A 24,425-nucleotide genomic window follows, 5' to 3' on the forward strand; every position below is an offset into this window, starting at 1 on the left:
CGCCTGATGACAAATGTAGATTTGATTCAGAATCCGTGACAAAGTGAATGTCGCCAGTATGTCTGCAAGAGTTCAGCTACCTTTATTGCCCTCCTTCGCACTTCGAAAATGCTAACAATGTGCCACTGGCCATGTTGAGAGGGGATTATGGGACTTGGAATCCGAGATGCCCAGAGGCCAATAAGTTCAAAAAAGTTGACGTAAGCACTTTCTGATTGTTTCAGGAAACAGGCAGCAGCTGAGTCACCGCCTGGATCTTAGAGGGATCATCTTTCAGATTCTATTTTGGTTTCTATCCCAAGGCGTTTTTTTTGGTGGGGGGGTTGCTGTTTTACTTCCCCTTTTGCTTGTGATCAGTCTTCCCTGCACTTGCATGGTTTCTGCAATCCTTTGGAATCCATTCAGTCACCTAACTCCAGCCTGAGAATTTCAGAATTTTGCGCTCAAAATGTATTTAAATTATTTGCAAGCCCAGCTTGTCTATCCTGTTCAACAGTGGAGGATTCTCATTTGAAACCATAAAGATGAAAGCATGTGGTGAAAATGAAGAGAGCAAAATAAGCAGGAATGAAATGCACACCCAACAAACAGCAAATAATGAAAACAGAGAATTAATAGTATGACTTTACATCAGTCTTAAAATATATGCGCTGGAAGGAGGAAATACAAAATGCTTTCTCTGCAGGAAATTCCTACATTTCTGCAGGAAATGTCATAAAATGGGGCTACTGCATACAGGTAGTCCTTGACTTACGATGACAATTGAGCTCAAAATTTATGTTGCTTAGTGAGACATTTGCTAAGTGATTTTTGTTCCCTTTTATAACTTTGCTTGCTACAGTTGTTAAATGAATCACTGTGGATGTTAAGTTAGTACCATGATTATCAAATGAATCTGGCTTCCCCATTGACTTTGCTTGTCAGAAGGTTGCAAAAGAGGATCACATGACCCTGGGATACTGCAACTGTCATAAGTATGAGTAAATTGCTAAACATCTGAATTTTGATCATGTCATCTAGGAGATTCTGCAAGGATTGTAAGTGTGAAAAATGGTCATAAGCAGCGGTGAGATTCACCAAGGTTTACACCAGCTTTCCTTGTGCACATGGTGTGCATGCATGCGTTCGCCATTGAAAATGAAGCTACATAGACTGTTTTGGCCACCCCCAATTCGGCACTACTGGTTCGTCCGAACCGGTCCGAACCAACTGAATACCACCTTTGGTCATAAGTCACTTTTTTCAGGGCCATTGTAACTTTAAATGGTCACTAAATGAACTGTTGTAAGTCAAGGACTACCTGTACTAATTAAAACTACCCCCTACCATCACATATTAGTGTGATAGCTAAGATACTGGACTAGAAAGCAGAAAACTGAATTCTAGCTTTCCCTTTGGCATAAAAACTAGTGCACAGTTAGTTTTCCACTTAAAACCATACAATTAGTGACTGTTCGTAATTATAATGGCATTGAAAACAAGGAGTTTTGAACTGTTTTTTATACAACTGTTGCAGCATCCCCATGGTGACGTAATTGGCAACTGGCATCTATTTATGAGGGTTGCAGTATCCCGGCCTCACGTAATCCCCTTTTGTAACCTTCTGACAAAGTCAATAGGGAAGCCAGATTCACTTAACCATATTACTAACTTAACAACTGCAGCGATTCACTTAACAACTGTGGCAAGAAAGCTCATAAAATGGGGAAATGTTGGGCTCAATAGTCATACGTTAAGAACCGAGGTGGCGCAATGGTTAGAGTGCAGTACTGCAGGCTACTTCAGTTGACTGCTAGCTGCGGTTCGGCAGTTCAAGTCCCACCAGCTCAAGGTTGACTCAGCCTTTCATCCTTCCGAGATGAGTAAAATGAGGACCCAGATTGTTGGGGGCAAGAGGCTGACTCTGTAAACCACTTAGAGAGGGCAGTAGAGTACTGTGAAGCACTATATATGTCTAAGTGCTATTGCTATTGCTACCTATAATGGTTTATGGAAATGACTTTAAGAGGCAGGAGGGAGAGCCACAGATTGGCCAACCAGTGTGTATAAGACATCTCAACCTACAGAAGGAGGGAAGGAGTGGGAAGCATCTCAGCAGGGACCCTCCATAGTTTTCCAGAGAGTAAAGGAAAAGAGGGGAGAAGAAGAAAAAGAATCAGAATAGAGCTGGAAGGGACCTTGGAGGTTTTCTACTCCAGCCCCCTGCTCAAGCAGGAGATCCTATCCCATTTCAGACAAATAGTTGTCCAATTTCTTTTTAAAAGCTTCCAGAATTGGAGAAGGAAGGAAGGAAGGAAGGAAGGAAGGAAGGAAGGAAGGAAGGAAGGAAGGAAGGAGAAATACTTTCAGACTTGCAAGATTCAGTTAATGCAACTTAACAATAAAGGTAGAGTTAATCTTCCTGGAGGGACACGATGGCTCAGTGGCTAAGACACTGAGCTTGTTGATCAGAAAGGTTGACAGTTCGGCAGTTCAAATCCCTAGTGATGTGTAACGGAGTGAGCTCCCATTACTTGTCCCAGCTTCTGCCAAAGCAGTTCAAAAGCACGTAAAAATGCAAGTAGAAAAATAGGAACCACCTTTGGTGGGAAGGTAACAGCGTTCCGTGTGCCTTCGGTGTTTAGTCATGCCAGCCACATGACCATGGAATTTCTTGGACAGCGCTGGCTCTTCAGCTTAGAAACAGAGATGAGCACCACCCCCTAGAGTCGGGAACGACTAGCACATATGTGCGAGGAGAACCTTTACCTTTATCTAATCTTCCTGGCTGTGCTTCTTGCTTTGACTACTTTACACGCTGAGTGACTTCGTCGTACTTTAATCGTAGCTTTATTTTTTAAGATACCAGCTAGAGGGGAGAAAGTAGTACAGTGTTCGAGGTAAGAGCTCTTGGCTGCTGACTTATGACATATTGCAAAGCTTACATAAACACACACGGACAAGAGAGAGTAAGCCACTGGCTGGGCTCATTACATATGCCCTGAACCTGTGTGGCTGGGTTCATCAAGCCAAACCAGCCACATTCATTCTTACTCTACTCGACTGGTCTAGAGAGAGAGAGAGGGGAAAAAAAAACCTTGCCCTTGGCAATCTGAAGCAAAAATTAAGCCTGCTGATGCTGCCCAGAGCAACACAACCTACCATCCTTGCGCTGTGTCCTCGCTGGAGCTATGTCTTCTACGTGTGGCAACCCCAAATACTCGGAAAGTGCCAGGTTGACTGTCTCTAGCAGGAAGAGGTATTAAAGATGAACCACTGCGCTAACGTCGTTGCGATCTCTCTACTTTCCCTTTGAATTCAAGGCTTCTTTTAACATTTTTCCTCCAGAGCAAGGGAGAAGGATGTGCCCTTTGCCCGCGGGAAGCGTGTTGCTGCAGAACCCTCAGCCTACAAGAAGCGGCAGAAGTCAACCTCAAAGGTCAGTCTTACTGCTTTCCGAGGCAGATTGTATTGCAAAAGATGGTTTTCTTGGCGGGCAGCTTTTGGGAGATGGAAGTTTGGTGATATATCAACCCAGCACGGCATTTGGCAACTTCAGCAACTTTAAGACGGGAGGACTTCCTGTCCCAGAATTCCCTAGCCGGCATGCTGGTTGGGGGATTCTGGGAGTTGAAATTCAACAAATCTTAAAAGAGGCTGAAGCTGAGAAACATTTCTCCAGCTGAGAAACTTTTCTCCAGCAGCCGCAGAGCACACCAGTTTGTTTCTGACCTTCTCCCTGCCTGACGGATGCGATCTTTTCATTTTTTACCTTTTAACAATTTTTACCATTTTTACATGTTTGCAAATTTTAATGTTTTAGGCTTCAACTTTTTAGACCTCCCCTTTAGGCACAGTTGTGTAGAAAAAATCAAGGGATGTGTTAATTGATTACTTTTCCTGAACAGAGAGTGCCCTCTACTGAGAGCAGAGTGTAACTGTAGGGAGCTGGGCCTTTTGAACAATGCACAGTACTTCCTTTATTGTATGCTGTGATAGTATCTTAACACACTGTTAGTAAGGGTTTATATTGATTATCCTGATCATAGTCAGGATCATGGATCTCTCGTCTTTCAATGCACCGTTCATCCATTATTAAAGTTTTTCTCTGCTTCTCTGACCATTTGACTGCTTGCAAACTTAACTGAAATGTCATAAAATCGAATATTTGCTACAGGTAGTCCCTGACTTAGCAACCACAATTGAGCCCAACATTTCTGTTGCTAAGCAATTTTTAAGTTAGTAATATGGTTGTTAAGTGAATCTGGCTTCCCCATTGACTATGCTTGTCAGGAGGTTGCAAAGGGGGATCACATGACCCTGGGACACTGCGACCGTCATATATAGGAACCAGTTGCCAAGCCTCTAAATTTTGATCCCATGATCATGAGGCGATACGGGTGAAAAAGAGCCATGAAATTTTTTTCAGTGCCGTTATAACTTTGAACGGTCACTAAATGAACTGTTGTAAGTTGAGGACTATCTGTACTTTTAAGAACACGGGACAGAAGCGAACAAATCCACATTAAAGTAGAAACTGGTTTTTCAGATGCATCACTGGGCTTCAGGTTGTGATCAAGTAATTTAAAAATCACAGAGAATAGGAAGGGAAGACTATCTGACTAAGTATTTTCACTCTAAGATTTGGATGGAAGTTTTAATTTTAATGATTCAGAACTCTCGCAAAGCCTGTCCTGCTTATCTTACAAACCGTCTGTGGGTATATACAAGGAGTGGTGCTCAAACCTCTTTGATGTGCTGGATTAGCTCTTGCAAAGTTTGCAGAAAGTTGGTTTCTGCGTAGGTTATTTTGCTTTTCTTTAGCAGCATAGATGAGAAAACTTCATCCAGCACCTCTAAACCAAAACAGGGGAGCTTTTGAGATGTGCTTCCAAACCTGGAGCAAACTCAGAGAAATTACAATAGAAACTGAAAATCAAAGAGATTTGCAGAAGAATCGTTGCAAAATCTTTCAGGCGGAAAAAAAAGAGATTGCATGAAAATATTCTTGGAGGTTTTCATGGGGTCAGGGTTGGGCTGCTGGGGGTTCGCAGGGGTTCGCGGGAGAACCGCTAGCTAAGATTCTATGCAGTTTGGAGAACCCTCAAATTCCACTCCTGGCTGGCCCCGCCCACCCCACCCTGCCCCTTCCAGGAGTTCCCATGCGGCCTGTTTTGGATGCAGGTAAGTGCAGGGCACGCGTGGAGGCTCACGGAGGGTGAAAACCAGGCCCACCAGAAGTTTGGGAAGGTGGGAAATGGGCCACTGGCGCCTGGGGAGGCCATTTTTGCTTTCCTGCTGGCTCAAGGAAAGCCTCCGGAGGCCGGGGATGGCACCCCCCCCCATGGTACAGTAGGCTGATTCACGCCCATTGTGGCCACACCCACCATGGCCACACCCACCCAGCAACTGGGCAGAGAACCCCTTGCTAAAATTTTTGAAGCCCACCCCTGGTTGCCTTGCTCTATCTGTGGCACTCTTGGTGGAACTGCCAGTGTCAGATGGCAGCGGAACCTGTTGGGGTAGTTACAGAGCCTCTGCATTCTCTTCCTTCCCTCCAAAGCTGCAGAAGGGTGTGTTACTAACTAATTCAGTTCAAAGTAATTTTAATGAAGCTCTCAAAATGGTTAATATATCTCCCTCCCACTCCCCTCTGCTTTTATTAGAGGGAATTGCATAGACCTAAAAAAAAGTCACCACCTTGAGTTCTTGTCATTCTTGGCTTGGAGCCAGGGTGGCCAGCTTAGGGGGGAATCACCTGAGTCAAGAAGTCTACCTCCTAGCTCAGCAAAGGGGCATGTGTAGAAGGAAATTGGCTCTGGATAGATTGGCTCTGAGGAAACATTCTTGTATAAAATGTGGGAGAGGCAGCGACACTCAGGGCAGACAATGTGAGCTAAATCTATAAATATGTCTCGGTGTCGTATCTGACTCAACACTCCCTGAGTAAGGTGGGTCCTTTTGAGGAAAGGCTTGGCAAGGATTGTTATATAGTGAGCTGGTCCTCTTGCTTTGCATATACAGCCTGTTGCACATTTGGTTTTCTGCATCCTCTAGAACAGGGGTGTCAAACTGAAGGCCCGGGGGATGGATACGGCCCGTGGGATACTGAGATCTGACCCGCGGTGCTTCTGCCAGCGTGCGGCCCTTCTGAGTTCAGATTTTACTGGCAGAGGGTTGCAGGAGGCTCTGATAGACGAAAATGGAGCTCGGGAGCCCATTTTTGCTGGCAGAGCACTCGGGCCACCCCAGCCATCCCCAACAGGAGTGACATCAAGCTGGCCATGCCCACCCTGGCCACGCCCACCCTGACCTCCCGAGGTCAAACACAACCCTGATGCAGCCCTGAATGAAATCGAGAGGGCCGCCGAGAGGATTATTAAGTGCTGGAACAAGACTAATACGGGCCTCCTCACTTACACATGGACACATACAATAATGTCATAATTGTACATTTATTAATTGCATTCAAACATACTTGCAAATATATTAAAAGGGGGATAGGTACTTCTGTAAAAGATTATAAAAATAATAATATACATTAGTATAAACAATGTAAACAATAATGAAACAATTCACAGAGTTTTGAGATGACATTTCATAATCATTCATAAACTAAACTAAAAGGAAATATAAAATATATTCACAAAGAAAATGAAACTAGTTGCAAATTTAAATAAATAAGTAATGAAATTAAAATTCAATAAATTACAAAAATAACTGTTCACTGAGTTTCGGATTAATAAAGGTTATATAGATGTAGAAGGCAGTTTTGCTATACACACCAATATTGTATTTCTTTTTAAAAATTTGGTTTTGTAATTTTTTTTTTAATTGTCCCCTTCATGGGCTCCCTTTGAGCTCCATGGGCCCCGGGAAAATGTACTGGTTGCACCCCCCTCTCCTCAGGCCTGGAAGTCGAGTTTGACATCCCTGCTCTAGAAAGAACTTTGTTTCCTAGATAGTATGGATCAACCTTTTTAGATCCGAGATAATTGGTGCTCTAGCAAAGGAGGATGACGGGTCTACCCAATAGAGTCCTCCGATAGGTAATATTGTACCCCATAACTGCTTGGCTACAGGGTCTCCACAAAAACCGTGCCTACAAGGCCTTCATGGCTTCTGATTATGGCAAGTGAAATCCAACATACTTTTGAAAGGAACTGGAAGCTTGGCTCCAGGCAGTTTCCCATGGTCATTTTATACCATATACTATATCCAACAAGATCTGCTGCCAAGCATATTATTGGCTGTCCAAATCAAGGGGCAAGTTCCTTGCTCCCAACATCATCCTTGTCCAGCTTCTCTTTTTCCAATTTTTCCGTCCTGATTTTTTCTCCTGCAAATCTTTTTCACTTGTGTTTCTCAGATGATGCAATATTTTGAGTAATAAACTAATCTGATGATCTGGATTCACCCCAAAGAGTCATGCAAAAAAAGATAAAATCAGGTTAAATGTATATTAAGTGTATGTATAGATTCTAGGTTATTCAGGTCATGACCTGGATGACTGAGAATCTCCATAGGCATTTAGCTATGCAGGACGAGGACAGGTTAAATGGCGTATGTGTGAATGTAGTTATTAGGTTTGTAAATATTCTGGTTTAGTATGTGTTGAATAGATACAGTCTCCATTTCCACAAATTTCTTTGGGCTGCTTTATTTTCCAAACTTTAATCTTCTAATGTAGAGGTGTCAAACTCGCGGCCCATGGGCTGGATGCATCACGTGCTGCCATGCCCATCCTGTTTTAGCAAAGGGGGGAAGTCGTGTTACGTCACCTGATGACAAGATGATGACACGAGTTTGACACCCCTGTTCTAATACTTCTGTTGAAGGTATCTGAAATATTCGTGACCTGTTATCCTCCATCCATATTTCTTCTTCATTTTTAAATGAAGTGGTCTATTCCATTGCTCTGTAGGATCTGAACCTTTCAACCAGGAGTAGCGGAAACTCTCAGTCACTCTTTCGAATGCCACTCAATTACATCTAGTCCTTGACTTATGACCATAAATGAACCCAGAATTACTGTTTTATGTGATAGCAGTTGTTGACTGAATCACCACATGATCTTGCCATCTGATTTTATGGTTTTTTTTTGTAGTGGTCATTAAATGAATCTATTTTTACCAATGAGTGATTTTTCCAGAAACTGAAAGCCAATGCAGGAAACTGGCAAAAACCAGTGAAAATCAGGGTGGTCGTAAGTCAGAGCACCATGTAACCAGACCTGATTTTTCAGCCATTTTTATAGTGGTCGTTAAACAAATCTCAGGATCATAAATCTGAATCCACTTTCTCAAATGGGTGGGGGTTTTAGGGTTTTTTTTGCCAGAAACTGGCCAAAAAAAAGCCATAAATTGTGTTCATATGAAGAAAGGATGCCTCCATTAGTTGTAAATGTAGTATTTCAATGTACTTTCAATGCAGTCAAGTTTATATAATATTTTAAAAATATTAACATCCTATTATTTTTTTTAAAAAAAATTGAAGTACTGAAAATAAAAAGAAATAAATAATTGATACCATGTGACCTGGGAGGACTCAGCATCCATCCTGGACTTTCCAGTCCTGCCATCACTTTCTCTTCCCTAACCCAGGAAAAAAAAAAACAGGAGCAAAGAAATGAAAGAGTGAGCTAGTAAGAGAGAGAGAGACTTTGGGGCCTCGTTTGGTTCCTTCTTACAGATTTTCTACTGGGTTTTCTCCCCGCTGCCAGCTGTCCAACTGGCACCCAAAGTGGCACTGCAGTGCATTGACATGCCCCATGAGCAAAATCCCACCTGGTTTTTTGTGCAGTGGATAAGAGGGATGTCCCCCCTCCCCCCAGCATGATGGTATGGCCAAGGGCTCCTAATCTAGCCCCTGCCATGTTTGGGAGGCAGCTGGCTCACCTGGGGGCAGTTACAGGTATGTGAGGCAGCTGAAGTCTCCAAAGGTGTGTATGGAATTGGAACAAGAGGATGCTTATTATCGAGTGGTTTCCTGCTACCTCAGCAGCTCCTCTGGGTAGGGTGCCCCTGAGCTGTTTTTCAGTCTCTGGAGCTGGCCCCGAGGGTAGGCATGGCTGCTATCCAGGCATGCTTCATCTGCTGCAGGAGAAACCACCCACTTCCTGGCCTGGCAAAGGGGCTGAGAAGGATTATATAAAAGGAAGCAGAATCAAATTAGGGCTGCTATACATATGATAAATTCAGCTGCACAATGGCAGGCCTGCCCAAGGTACATTTTTACATAATTGGGAGTTTTTAGGGCCATAGAACTTGAATTCCTGATAACTCTGAATTTAGCGTTAAGGCCCGGAAGCTAAGCTGTCAGTCCTCATGACTGGAATGTAACTTTTAGATAGGAAGGCAGTTGGAGTGTTTATAAGAGGTGGGGTTCCTGGGCGCAAAATAGGGACTTGGCCTCTTTTTGTGTCTCCCTAATTTTCTATGCCCACTCAACCCATTTTATGATTTGTTTATGGTTTAATTAAAATTCGCTCATTGTTGTTTCAATACAAGATGGGCGGCAAATAAATTCAATAAGCAAGCAAGTAAACAAAAAACAACATAGAAGTACAATAAAAACTGGGCCAGTTTACAAACTAGTTTAAACAATACAACAACAATCTGTAAACTGTTATAAAATCATTTTTAGATCTGAGAAGTCCAGCTAAGCCACTCATGAAATTTTTATTTCTAAATTTTAGGGAGGAGGAGAATGAGAAGCGGATGAGTGCTTGTAGTTGGGTGTATCCTTGAGTAAGGCGAAGTAGTTTGAGAACTGCCAGGTTTAGCTTACCTTGTTGGGTAAGCCTAGAAAATTATACTTTGTGAAAGAAACTTTGATTCAAACAATCCTGGCTTAGTGTGGTCTGTGTAGCCAGGAAGAACTGGATAACTCATCTCATCTGTCTTAACAATTTGTTTGTTTGTTTCTATGTGTTCCTATCTCAGTGGCTGAAATTATCTTATCGTATTTAGTAATTAACCCTATGAGGCTGAAGGGATGCAGTGGCTCAGTGGCAAAGACACTGAGCTTGTCGATCAGAAAGGTCGGCAGTTCAGCGGTTCAAATCCCTAGCGCTGCGTAGCGGAGTGAGCTCCCATTACTTGTCCCAGCTTCTGCCAACGTAGCAGTTCGAAAGCACGCACAAATGCAAGTAGAAAAATAGGAACCACCTTTGGTGGGAAGGTAACAACATTCCGTGCACCTTTGGCATTTAGTCATGCCGGCCACATGACCATGGAGACGTCTTCGGACATCTCTGGTTCTTTGGCTTTGAAACGGAGATGAGCACCGCCCCCTAGAGTCAGGAATGACAAGCACAAATGTGCAAGGAGAACCTTTATCTTTACCTTGAGTACATTGCTGTGACCACCTGTCAGCCCTTCAAGCAGAGCAGAATAGGAAACCAAAGTATTGCTAGTCAATACTATTTTTAATGTAAAGTTATAGTGGCAGAATCTTGCAAGTCTGAAAAAGCTTCCCGCTCCCACTCAAACCTATCTTTGTGAGAACTAGGAAAGGTCTTGTCTGAGATGGTAGTCGGATTACACTTTTATCCCAGATTGAGATTTATCTGACCATTGTATTGGCTGTGGCTTTTTCTTCTGTGCCTCAAGGTTATTCCTTCTTCCCACTAAATCTCCATCTGGCCTGTATGCTCCTAGTCACCTGACCCAAGAAACAGGCCTTGGAAGCATTTGAATTTGCACTTCCTTTCTCAACATTCTCCCTTCCATTCTACAGATCCGCTCGCTTAGCTCCTCAGAGCCCAGTCTCTGGAAGAACAGCCTCTTCAACAAATTCAGAAATTTTGGTTGGCACAAGCGCCGCAGCAGCCATATTGAGCTCTCAAATTGTGTGGATAATGCAGCATGTGATCCTTTGGGGCGGCTTCATAGACCAGCTGTTGGCAGCTGTATGGATATGAAGAGTAGACCTGATGTCTGCCCTCAACCCCATGAAACGGAGAAAGAGAAATTCCCATCTCAATCAAGTGAAATGGATTCTTTATGGTCAGATGTGGTCCCATCCACATCTTTAGATGCTCTGCATTTCTGGGCAGACAAGTCCTTCTCCACCAGCTATTCTTTTCTGGATGCTACAACCGCATCCAAAATAGAAGGAGACCTGGGGGAAACGAGCAAAGATACCAAGTCTCTCTCTGGTTCGGTTGAAAATATATTTGAAGATCATTTAACTTCAGAAACGTCTCTGCTTCCTATGGTGGGGAATTTGGAAAATCCGAGTGATCGCACTTGGCCCAGAAAGTCTGGACATTTCGGCAAAGGGACAAGGCTTAAGAGTGTAATGGCAGGCCCACATGTCCAGTGGCCTCCAGGAGTAGCGGAGGGTGCAAAAACCACCCCAACCAAAAATCCTCCAATCATTCGCTACGAGATTATGATCACAATGACTAAGTCAGAAGAAGAAGATGTGGAAGCCAAACCTACAGCCGGCTGCGGTGAGCAAAGCTCGCCTTGCCACTCACCTGGGAAGGCAGCACTTTCTCTGAGGGTTGCTGAATTAGAGAAAACAGCGGGACAACGTCACCAGAAACCAGCCAGACCGGCTCTTCGGTTGTCAGCGGGCAAGGAATTCCAAGACTGCAACAGGTTGCATGGGGTGGAAACCTGTCAGGTGTGCGGCTTGATAGCAGCCTCTGCCACGAAGAGCCTGGCAGTTCCGCGGGGACTGGAGAGCAGCTCAAGGGAAGGAGCGCAGTGGAACGGAGCCGATCCAGGGCATTCCCAGAATGGCACCTTGGTGGAAGGGAAAGGCAATATAGCATTGGAGACCTCGACCAAGAGGTATGTGGGGGACAGGGTTGGGAAGCCGGGCATCGCAGCAGTTGTGTTCTCTGAACCAGCCCTGAACTGCTGAGAAGGACTCGGGAGACGTGTCTCGGCAAAGAAAAAGAGAAAGCTGGAGGGTCATTTTTCACCTTTTTCAGTCCACTAAACCTTGGGAGGTCCTGGTTGCCTATTGGGATAGTTTATCGCACAACAGCTCAGGTGGGGCATTTTAACTCTTAGCAATCTTTGGTTGGGCACTGAATGAAACAGTTATCAGAGAAAAGAAAAGAGGGAGAAGGGAGGCGGGGACAGGTTTAGAGGCAAGGTTCCTGCTGGTCCAGGGTTCAGGATTTGTACAGAATGCAAAGAGAGAGAGAGAGAGAAAGCGAGAGAGAGACAGAGACAGACACACAGAGAGAGACAGAGAGACAGACACAAAGTAAGGAATCAATTCCCCATCCTATTTGCTGCAGTCTCTGTGACATGCTTTTTGGGTGGAAAGCTTGGGTTCGATTAGAAGAGGATTATGGAAACTGTACTTCAGCATCACTGGAGGTGCTAGTGGGTAGGTAGCATTGTTGCCAGTTATTTAAATGGCTGAATAGCTGAAGGAAGATAAAGGAATGCCATTGAACTAATAGTGCCGTCTTCTCTATAAAAAGTTTGAACCCAGCTTCCTTCCATAAAGCTGAGTGGCGAAGGAAATCCCATTGAGTCTGGAGATGATTATTCCTTTGCAAGATTGCACAGGATTATAATTAGTGGGTCTGCAAATGACAGATGCATTTCCTCATTATTTTCCCCCAGAGCCTTTGGATATTGCAAAGGGCTGGGAAAGAAACCAATGGGCTGTTGATAAGGACTGAGATTTTTCTTTTTATTCAGCAATTGCCTGGCTTTCCTGCTTTGGGACCCACTTATTCATTGCTCAAAATAAGGAGAAAAAGGAATGGCAGTTTGCAAGATGGTTGCACAAGTTAATTTATAGGTAGCAATGTACTGTACATTTGGAAATAATGACTATAATTTATATAGAAATTAAAGGTATTTCAAGCTACTGAAGAAAGACTTTGACCAGGTGACAATTCCTGCATGCAGTTGTAGATGGGTGATTTCAAAACCTGTCTGCATCCACCCCCACCCCCACCCTTTAAGATGGATATAGGATGGGCAGTAATTTAAAATGTAGTAGCTATTTGGGAGGCTGTGAAGGCCATCTTGTGAATGATGCTAAGCTGCCTTTTAAAACAGAACTAATATTGAACAATGTTGGCCTTTTTCTTAAGTGGATTTCTAATTGTCTATGTGTGTACTATGTGTGAAACATCTCCTTGTGAAAGGTTTCCTATTGTTAGCCAGCTTGAGCATGGAAATGGGTGGCACAAAAGTAATAAGTAGACTCCCATAAATGAGGAACACCTTCAAATAGGTGTCTTTTGTAGAGCAAGACACATGACCTAATTTCCTCTTAAGGACTTCAAAAGACGTCAGTAAATAGCAGTAGTTAATAGGCAAAAATACAGCAATTGAAGACTGGGTTCCAATAAATCTCCACTTAAGGAATATTTAATCATTTCTATTGGACTGAGTAGAATTTGCTTCTGAGTGAATGTAGATTGAATTGTATTATGACCAGATAAAAGGTGAGTGCTTTTTCACCTGATGTATCTTCAGATAGATCCAGCACCGACATCTAGCTGTGTATTCTGCTTGCAGACAGATCCCTATTATGTCCTGCTTTGTTGCACTCTTGATCTCTCTTGTTCACATTACCAGGGTTTTATAAAGCATGGAGGAAAGAGGGATGCATGATGCATGTTTATTTTGGGAGGGTGCATGTTGCAGCATAGGAACACTGCCGGAAAAAGTTGAATGCTTCTTTCTCAGCAACCCCTATGGAAGAATTCCACAGCTTTTGCATTTGTTGATGGGTACATCCTTAGGTGAATTCTAGTTCAAAAGTTCAAACATATTGGCTGCTGGGGTGATCAACAATGCAGCTATAGGATTAAAAGTTTGCCTTGGGATGTTGTCTTGGGAGAAAGAGAACAAACAAACAAACCTAAATATGAATGTAGCTTTGAATAGAGCTTTATTATTTCAGAGCTGAAGCATCTGCGCAAACTGAAGGTTCGTTTGTCTACTCATTCTCAAATGTGGCAGTTAGTTAAAGGACAGAATCCTATTTATGGGCCAATAGCAAATAGAGTCACATCCTCTGCCTGCTATTGGCCAGACAGTGTCAAAGAAAGAGGCTTCGGGAGAAGGAAGTCCCTGTCATTCCTGTGGTCCATTTCTTCTGCCTTCTGGACATTTCTTCCTTTATGGGAATGGAGATCTGAAGCTTAATTCTGAGTGAAGGACATGAGGAACCAGTAATGGCAGACAAGTAGCAGATCCTCAATATTTGTTGTCATGTGTTTTCATTCAAGGTTTGGGATGCGAACTTGGAGTTTGCGAGCAGTCCTGCTCTTAATGGGAGAGAACAGAGGAGACAAAGTTGGGGTAGAGGAGCATTGGGGAGCAGTAAGGGCCTTGCTGGAGCCCCTTGGGCCAGATGGAGTGCTCTGAAGAGCTATATTTATCTTTGTGTTGTAAGCTTTCATGTTAGAATTATGGGGTGAATAGGGACATGGGTATGTGTGTGTTATAGTGGCCACTCTTAGAACCTTTTTCTTTCAAAAGCCAGCCATCAAATTAGTGTCTGCTTTGAAAAACAATGTGAGAATGACAAGTCCAAACAGCTGGTTAAGGACAACAACCCAGAGTCCAGTTAGGTGGCTTTAATGCTACTGTTAGGGGTTAACGCAAAATCTTGGAAAAAGTAAGAAGAATGTATTAGTGAGTTCATCTAGGTGGAGTCTCTTGGAATGTTTTTAATAGTTTCTACCCCATCTTGTTGTGACCTGAACTGCATGGCTATTTGTGAGATAGGCTACCAATAAGCCCTCTTGTCTCTTGGTTGGTTATGTCTATTGCGCCTTCCATTGCTGCCCTAGATTTCCCACATTGTCTCCCAGGGCCTTTTGGTATCGTCCCATCAATATCCTGCAAAGATATGGTTGGCAGGCAGTGAAGGATTGGCAGGTGGTTCTGAAAACAGTGAAAGTGATCTCCTTTAGAAGACCAGAAGTCTTCCCCCCCTGGAAGTTGCCTATAACTTCTATGCCCAACTCTAGTTGGTCCATATCAGAGGCAGGTATTAAAGGCACTGAACTAAATTAAGTTGGCAGCAGCAGCTTCATGTCTCTCACCAACACTTTCGCTTCACACAATGCTAGCCTAGAAAATCATGCTAGCTTGCACTTTGTTCTCAACTTTGGGAAAACTAGCTGAAATTCCAAACGTTTTCTTCCTTAATTGGTCATCAAGATGTTGCTGTTAGTCATAAAGATAATTAAACAGCCCACACATTTAGAGAGATGAAGCTATGATAATTCCACTTTAGTGTCTGCAGTAGAGAACTTCTAGGCAAACCACCTCAGTAGAACAGAAAACAAAGACACACATATGCATTTTTAAGAACTAAAAGCTGTTCTTCTCAGCCAATATAACTAGTCATTCCTTTCCTTGGGTATTAACTGCAAATATACCTAATTGCAAGGAACGTGGTGGCTCAGTGGCTAAGACGTTGAGCTTGTCGATCAGAAAGGTCGGCTGGTTGGTGGTTTGAATCCCTAGCGCCATGTAACAGAGTGAGCGCCCGTTACTTGTCCCAGCTTTTGCCAACCTAGCAGTTCGAAAGTGTGTAAAAATGCAAGTAGAAAAATAGGAACCACCTCTGGTGGGAAAGTAACAGTGTTCTGTGTGCCTTTGGCATTTAGTCATGCTGACCACATAACCACTGAGACGTCTTCGGACAATGCTGGCTCTTTGGCTTTGAAACAGAGAGCAGCACTGCCCCCTAGAGTTGGGAAAAACTAGCACATATGGGGAACCTTTACCTTTATACCTAATCCCAAACTTATATGAATTAAAATGGTCTGAGAATTGAGCACGAGTGTTTAGTTGTGCCAAATGAGTTTCTTATATTTGTTGTTTATTAGGAACCAAAGTGTTTTGATAACCTTGCTGCTCTCTTAAGTATTTGCCATATTTTGTTTTTTTCTTTGGACAAAATAAAGATTGGTGCTGTTCCGTAGCTGAGCTGAATAGGAATATCTTCAAGGAAACCCTAATCCTTAAGGTAGCCCTTTTAAGACACTTTTTAAGAGAAATCCTAGATTCATTCATTTATAGAGCACCATTCCTGTTTCCTGTTTTAAAGGCATTCCTGTATATAAAAGACTGTTAGAAACCTACCTTTTCCTTACAGGGCAGTAGTAGCCAGTCCTTTCTCTGAAGCTCTTCATTAGAATTATTATGTATAAATCCAATGAAGTGCAATCCCATAGCCATTGCAAGACCAAAACCTATGGAGTTTGCTGGAATTGGATTTGATTAGTTTAAAGAAAAGAAGAATTTAGGAGTGACATGATAGCAGTGTTCCAATATCTCAGGAGTCAAGCTATTCTCCAAAGCACCTGAGGTTAGGACAAGAAGCAATGGGTGGAAACTAATCAAGGAGAAAAGCAACCTAGAACTAAGGAGAAGTTTTCTGACAGCTAGAACAATTAATCAGTGGAACAACTTGCCTCCAGAAGTTACTAATGCTCCAACACTGGAAGTTTTAAAAAAGAGATTGGACAACCATTTGTCTGAAATGGTTACAGGTTTCCTGACTGAGCAGGACATTGTATAAGAAGACCTCCAAAGTCCTTTCCAACTCTGTTATTATGTTATTCAGTGTGACAAGAGGCCTAATCATATAATCTAACCACAATTTGTATTTTCACAAGTTTCAAGGTTGCTCAGTTCTAGAATAAGGAGACATAAGATCTGTATGTTTTTGGATTTTGAAGCATCTTAGGATTGATGCCTGGATAAAAACAACTTTTGATTATTTTAACATGGTTTTCGTCATGCTAAAATAATGGCTATGCTATTTTGCATAAGGTGAAGAACTTTTAGGGTTTCAGCTGTGATTGCTATGCCAGTGTTTTAATATTTTGAAATTTTAAGTGCCGATATTATATATCTTATTTTCTTATGTTGCCTATTGATTCCAGAGAAATAATCATTTAGTCTGTGGAAGCCCAACTGAATACATAATACATAGATAATAAACCTGTATGGTGCAAGATTATTTTGACACACTGTTATCTTTAGAATCAGAATAGAGCTGGAAGGGACATTGGAGGTCTTCTAGTCCAACCCCCTGCTCCAGCAGGACATCCTATCCAGTCTCTTCTTAAAAACCTCCAATGGTGAAGCACCCATAATGTCTGAAGGCAAGCTGTTCCACAGGTTAATTATCCTCACTCTTAAGAAGCTTCTCCCTATTCCAGGTTGCTTCTGTCCTTGATTTCCATCCATTGTTTCTTATCCTGCCCTCTGGTGCTTTGGAAAATAAATCGATGCCCTCTTCTTTGTGGCAGTCTCTCAAATACTGGAATACTGCTATCATGTCCCCCCCCCCCTATTATCTTATGTAATTTGTCTAGAGAAAAGACAATTTAACACATATTCTATTTATTGCATACAAATTCCCAAGTATTTCATTTTAGTAACATCTCTAAATAATAGATCTAGGAGGAAATCAACATGTTCAATCCTACTTGTTGAGTAGAATTCCTTCCTGTGCTGCAGTTCACTTACTAGTTTATATGAATATATATTTATCAAATATATTGAGGCCTTTGAACTATGGGGCTGGAGAAGACTCCTGCGAGTCCCTTGGACTGCAAGGTGATCCAACCGGTCAGTCCTAGAGGAAATCAACCCTGACTGCTTTTTAGAAGGCCAGATCCTGAAGATGAACTCAAATGCTTTGGCCCCCTAATGAGAAGGAAGGACTCCCTGGAGAAGAGCCTCATGCTAGGAACGATTGAGGGCAAAAGAAGAAGGGGACGACAGAGAATGAGGTGGCTGGATGGAGTCATCGAAGCGGTCGACCTGAGCTTAAATGGACTCCAGAGAATGGTAGAGGACAGGAAGTCCTGGAGGAACGTTGTCCATGGGGTCACGATGGGTCAGACACAACTTCACAACTAACAACAACAATAATATTTGTCAATATTTCAGCCAGATAGCCCCCAACAGCATACAAAAATTCAGTAAGAGCCCGCTGGATTGGGCGACCAATAAATTTAAACCAGAGGTCTCTAAACTTGGCACCTTTAAGACTTGTGGACTTCAGCTCCAAAATTCCCCAGCCAGCATGAGAGTTGAAGTCCACAAGTCTTAAAGTTGCCAAGTTTGGAGATCCTTGATTTAAATAAATAATAAGCTGTTCCTATTCTAATTTAATGTAGCTTTTCTGAATGTGATGGTCTTGAAATACACTGCATTACAATTGTTGCACTTTTATCCTTAAAGAAAAGATGTAGGATCTCCTGTTTGGACTGCGGGGGAGGGGATTGGACTAGACAACCTACAAGGTCCCTTCCAATTCTGTTAATCTAATCTAAGAGATCAGCTGAAATATCCACTGGCCTTGTTTTCTGCAGGATCCTTTAATTGGCCTTTTCCTTCTTAAATACCCGGTCACAGATCTGCCTTTCCTTTTCTCCAGATATTCTACTTACTGCTCACACCCAGCCCTGTGAAATATGCGTGCTTGTTCTGGCACATACAGTATATTGTAGCCTTTGTTTATGTAAAACCAGAACATTATCGTGGGCTTTGCTGCATGGCAGAGTAGGGCGTTTTAATATTGCTGGACAGCAATGAGGAAAACAGATACTAGAAAGTATTACAGGACTTCATTAAAAGGTAGCTGGTTTATGAAGCACATTCCTCTGTAAGGGCTTTTGCTCAAGCAGTGACCTTCAAGTGATGTTGTATAGAGCAGGGGTCACCAAACTTCCTGACATCAGGGAGCACTAAATTCAGAATTGTAAGTCCTTCAGACCACTAATACTCGCCCCGCCTCGCCTGCCCGCCCGGTCTCCTTAGGGCCTCAACAGGAAGCAGATGTTGGAGCTAAGCAGCCACCATGAGAAAGACTTGGCAAAACAACTGTCTCAATTCAAATTGGATCTGGCCGAGAAGGAGGCTCAGTAGAAGCACTTCACTGAGGACTACGAGCATAGGCTTTTCAAGCAGAGGGAAGACCTGCGGGAGTGCAAGGCCAGGTACCGGTGCCTGGAGGCTCAGCGGGCTGAGATGCTCGGCCAGTTCCAGACCGTGATGCAGTCCCATTGGAACAAGGCCTTCTGGCTCTTTGCTGCCAGCGGTGCTTCTCTCCAGCCTTCACCCGAAGCCTCACACCAGGAGGCCAAAGCAGACCCCAAGTCAAAATTTCTGCCCTCCTCCGACCCACCAAAAAGACCCCAAAGGGGGATATTCTCTGCAGCAACACAAACATGCATTGCACGTATCTGGCCCAGAGCCTGTACTTTGAGGGCCTCATGTTTAGTGCAATATAAAAAATGCAAATAATTTTACTGCAGACCACCAAAATTTTCTCACGGACCACCGGTTGGTGACCACTGATATAGAGGCTTGGTTTTGTCACTCATTTCCTTTTTCAGGCATCCCCAAGAAGAAATTTTTCTCACGGACCACCGGTTGGTGACCACTGATATAGAGGCTTGGTTTTGTCGCTCATTTCCTTTTTCAGGCATCCCCAAGAAGATGTTGATTCAGCATATTCTAATTCCCTCTCCCCAACTTTATGTAGGACTGTGATGATGCACAATCTGAATCAGACTCTCCCAGTGAGTGGCGGGAATGATGGCTGTGGTGATTTAACATATTCAGGGCTTCACATGTATCAATTATGTTTGCTGAAACATCTGCCAGAATCTCCCAAGCAAGTTAGCTGTCGTGAAAACCTTAGAGGATTCTTAGGTTAGGAAGTTAGGCAAGACTGTTTTTCATGAATGAAAGCAAATATACATATCTTGGGATAATGTTGCAGGATCCAATGTGGGTCGGTCATTGGTAGCAGAGATTTAGTCTTCTGAGCTTTCGGATTCGTGCTGGATCCCATCCTCAGGGAACTTCTCTCTAACAGAATGTGTTAAAGAGATGTTCTTATGAGGCTGCGCTCCAGTGCAGGGGTCTCCAACCTTGGCAACTTTAAGACTTGTGGACTTCAACTCCCAGAATTCTGGCTGAGGAATTCTGGGAGTTGAAGTCCACAAGTCTTAAAGTTGCCAAGGTTGGAGACCCCTGCTCCAGCATGAGTTCAAAAGCTGGGAAGACTAAACCTCTGGTCCCGGCAACCAACCCAGATTGGATCCTGTAAGGCTGCTTTGTCTTTCTTCCAGAAAAAAACAACAGCAGGCTAGAGAAATTATTGACTTCCCCAAGACACACATAATGATTCTATCCCTGTGGTGACATTCAATGGATCCCTGAAGATAAAATTTCTCAAAGGCCATTTCCTTGCTAGAGATGTACAGCATCTTCATAGCATCATCAGTCATTAAAGTGACACAAAGCGTGTCCTTATTGCTGTTATTTACACACAACAAAGTCTTGGTGACTCTAGAAAACACCCTAAGTTGCTAGTAGGCACAGCCTAAAAGACTCTGATAGATTATTACATTTAATCCCCAATGTTTACATTTGTCATTCTGAGGGGTGCTTCTTGTGCTCTCCGAGCTTGGTTGTTTTCTTACAGAGATTTTATTATCCAAACTAGGTAACATCATCATTTTGAGTAATGAAACACCTGCAAGAAAACCACCAAACTCAGAGCACATCAAGGACCCCTCATTTCAACGCTGAGCTACAAATATTCTTCCTTTTTGGTATTTGTCATTTTCTTTCCCTTCCCCATTTTATATTAGCAGCCATGTTCTGATGAAAGGAAATGCATCTATCTGTTTCCCTGAAAATAAGACCTCCCCATATAATAAGCCCAATCGGACTTTTGAGCGCATGCGCTAAAATTAATCCTCCCCTGAAAATAAGCCCTCCCCAAAAATATTGCAACACAGCAGTAGCCATGAGGTGACCACGCTCGCTGCCTCCTGCACTTCAAAAATAATAAGCCCTCACTGAAAATAAGGCCAAGTGCTTATTTCGGGGCGGGGCGGTCAAGAGAAAATAAGACCCTGTCTTATTTTTGGGGAAACACAGTATCTTTTCCACAAGTCTTCCACAATTCCACAACTAATGCAGTCCTAAGATGTAACAGGGCAATTGGTTAGTTGCCAAAAATCACATTGAATGTTTGGCATAGACCAGAAGTCTCTTGGTCAATTACAGTTTCTTTATCCATGATTGGCATTCACTCAATGGATGTTAAACTTTACTGGTGATGATTAATTTTTCTAATATCTCCCTTTTAAATTGCTAAACTCAAAAGTAGTCAGAATTGGTGGCTGCAGACTTAGATAGGAATTGTTTTTGTAAGATATAACTGGGAAGGTTGGAGTTCCAATAAAAAAATGGTTTTCAAACAGCGCTTTTCCATCCATCTCCATAATGAGTTTAAATGGGTGTAACCATTTAAAGCCCCAACTGTCTAGATTTGACACTTCTGTTTTTATTATGCTTATCCCCCGCACCCCCAAATTAACTTCCTTGGCAGGAGATGTGCTAAAGGCCTCTGGTAATTTCTGTAATAAACAACATTTTGTGACAATCCTACCTTCCTTCCCCTCAGGCTTTAAGACAGTAATTCAGGTGACATTTCCATTCAATAACTAAACCAGAAAGAAAATCAGATTAAAAAAAATAATCAGGGCAGAACAATCCTATATTTTATGATTTACTGGACATTGTTTTGATCCCGTAACAAAATGGTGAATTGCCAGTAATTTAGCATTTCTTACTTATGGCTAAAAGATTAAAAAAAAACCTCAGACCCATCAAACTGGTATAATGCACAGACAAACCACCTCTACCTCAGGGAGGCCATCAAAATATGATATCTGTTTTTATAGACTCAAGAACAGCAAATTTGGATAACCATTTGTCTGAAGTGGTGTAGGGTTTCCTGCCTAAGCAGGGGGTTGGACTAGAAGACCTCCAAGGTCCCTTCCAAATATTATATTATTATATTATATTATATTAATTATATTATATTAATTATATTATATTAATTATATTATATTATATTATATTATATTATATTATATTATATTATATTATATTATATTATATTATATTATATTATTATATTATTATATTATATTATATTATATTATATTATATTATATTATATTATATTATATTATATTATTATATTATATTATATTATATTATATTATATTATATTATATTATTATATTATATTATATTATATTATATTATATTATATTATATTATATTATATTATATTATATTATTATATCCTTGAATGGGTTGAGGATTGCGACTCTGGGAGTAGCAATCCTCAAACACTACAGATTGGGGAAGTGTACTGTCTGTTCTATAAACACAAGGGATTAACCAAATCTTTGGAGTTCTTCCTACTTCTTCCACTGTTCTGTTGTTTGATATTGAAAGTGTCACAGATACATTGGATGTTGCAGTGCAGCATTAAAGGAGTTCCGGAAGCAAAAGATGTAAACACTGCTCAAGTGTAAACACTCACACTTGGATCTACCCATTAGCAAGGTTAGCATAGCTAGGAGGAAAATTACTAAACATTTACAGGAAGAAAACTATGACATTGATTAGGAAATTTACTGTTTAAATCTCAGGGGCATGGGTTTTTTTTTTGTCCTTGCATCCACCAACAGGGTTATGTGGAAGACAGAGGAATGTGCTTTCCCTGTCATTGTTAAAAAGCCATTATGGACCAAGAATTCATTTTGATTTGAGGAGGGCTTTAACCTTATTAGAGCAGTGGTGGGTTACAGGTGGTACACCCTGGTACGGGAATACCGGAGCCAGCCCAGAGCACCAGGTACCGTTCCGGTACGGTGCTCCGGAAGGCCCACCTGCCCGCCCTCACTTCTTATCATCCTTTACATGACCACAGAGAAATCTTCGGACAGCACTGGCTCTTTGGCTTTGAAACGGAGATGAACACCACCCCCTAGAGTTGGGAACGACTAGCACATATGTACGAGGGGAACCTTTACCTTTTAGGGAAGGTAAGTGAATCCCACTGCTACAATAGGGCTATGTCCAAGGCAGAGGAATGTCCTTTCCCTGTCGTTGTTAAAAAGCCATCATAGACCAAGAATCCACCTTGATTTGAGGAGGGCTTTAACCTTATTGTGAATTGAAAACAGCCAGTTGGATAAAGGAGGGAGAAAACAAGCATAATCTTTTCGTGCCCAAGATTTCAGGATAAAGTCATGAGAATTGTGGTTTTAATTAAAAGAACAAATGCATTCAGTAGGCCTCAGGGTAAGTAGCACACCTGGTTGTATTGTACATCTTAACAAGAAAAACAAAAAGAAAAAAGCCAATGAGGTGTGTAGTGGTTACTCTTTGAATCCTAAAACTCAATCTTGGACCAGTCCCTGTTTTTTCAGTTTCACCTTTTTTATATAAGATAAAACCAGAGGTGGGGAGACCTGAATGTACTGTTTGAGCTTCTGAAAGAAACAAAAATAGGATAGACATTAAATTAATGGGTGCCTGAGTGTAATTGTAATAATTTCACTCTGACAGAAGAAGCAAAAGAAAGGAAAATCTGTGCAACAAACGTCTTTATTCTTTGAATTTTGGATCCTCTTTTTTTTCCTCCCAGAAAGATGAATTTAATCTGTTGGCTATAGAATAAAAACATGTTTCCCTTTCCTTTCCCCACATATTGCTATGCTGTCCAGTTGGAGCATTTCTAAAGACCTACAATTTTTTAGGATAATGAAAGAGTAAAGAACATACAGTACAAAATGAGAAGGGAAAAGGGAGATTAGAGGACAGGAAGCATTACAGCAGCTGCTACCTGGTGACTTCCTGGTGTCTTTAGAGACTATGCAGTGGAGTGATGGTCTTTTTGGGAAAAAAAGGAGGCAATTGCCTGGGTGTCTTGGTAGTTTCCCATCTATCCAATCACAGGCCAATTCTTCCTGCAGGTAGGATCAGACACTCATTTCAGCCAGTGTCCCAAATGCTTCTTCCACACTGCCCATTTGAGGATCCAAGGTTGAGTTTTGAGAAAATCTTCAGAGACCAAACTGGAGGCTTTCTGCAGGCAAAAAGCTCAATTATCATACTCCTATAGGTAGTCCTTGACTTACAATTGTTTGTTTAATCACAGTTCGAAGTTACCAAAGTTGGAAGTTGCAAAAAGGGAATTACGACTCATCCTTGAAGTTACGACCATCGCACTGTCCCACAGTCATGTGACCATAATTTGGAGGCTTGGCAGCTGGCTTGCTTTATGATGGTTTTATTTTTTATTTATTTATTTCATCAAGCATGTATTAGATAACATATATAAGTATAAACATGATTTTGAATACATGAAATGAATACGAATAAAAAGGGACATTAGGACAGGGATGGTAGGCACGTTGGTGTGCTTATGCATGCCCCTTACAGACCTCTTAGGAATGGGATGAGGTTGACAGTAGACAGTCCAAGGTTAAAGTTTTGGGGGTTTGGGGAAGAAACCACAGTGTCAGGTAGAGCATTCCAGGCATTGACAACTCTGTTGCTGAAATCATATTTTCTGCAGTCGAGTTTGGAACGGTTTAC

The 24,425-nt window shown here is 42.1% G+C and overlaps 1 protein-coding gene across 1 annotated transcript in view; it reads left to right on the forward strand.

Annotated features, from left to right (window-relative positions):
* Positions 1 to 24,425, forward strand: part of CRYBG2 (crystallin beta-gamma domain containing 2) — a 79,760-nt gene that overhangs the window by 2,555 nt on the left and 52,780 nt on the right. The window contains exons 2-3 of the mRNA XM_032227203.1: positions 3,328 to 3,418; positions 10,720 to 11,783. Of these exons, the coding sequence (XP_032083094.1) occupies positions 3,328 to 3,418; positions 10,720 to 11,783 (1,155 nt within the window). The remainder of the gene's footprint in view (positions 1 to 3,327; positions 3,419 to 10,719; positions 11,784 to 24,425) is intronic.

Source organism: Thamnophis elegans, chromosome 12 (assembly GCF_009769535.1).
Source record: "Thamnophis elegans isolate rThaEle1 chromosome 12, rThaEle1.pri, whole genome shotgun sequence".
Classification (NCBI taxonomy): domain Eukaryota; kingdom Metazoa; phylum Chordata; class Lepidosauria; order Squamata; family Colubridae; genus Thamnophis; species Thamnophis elegans.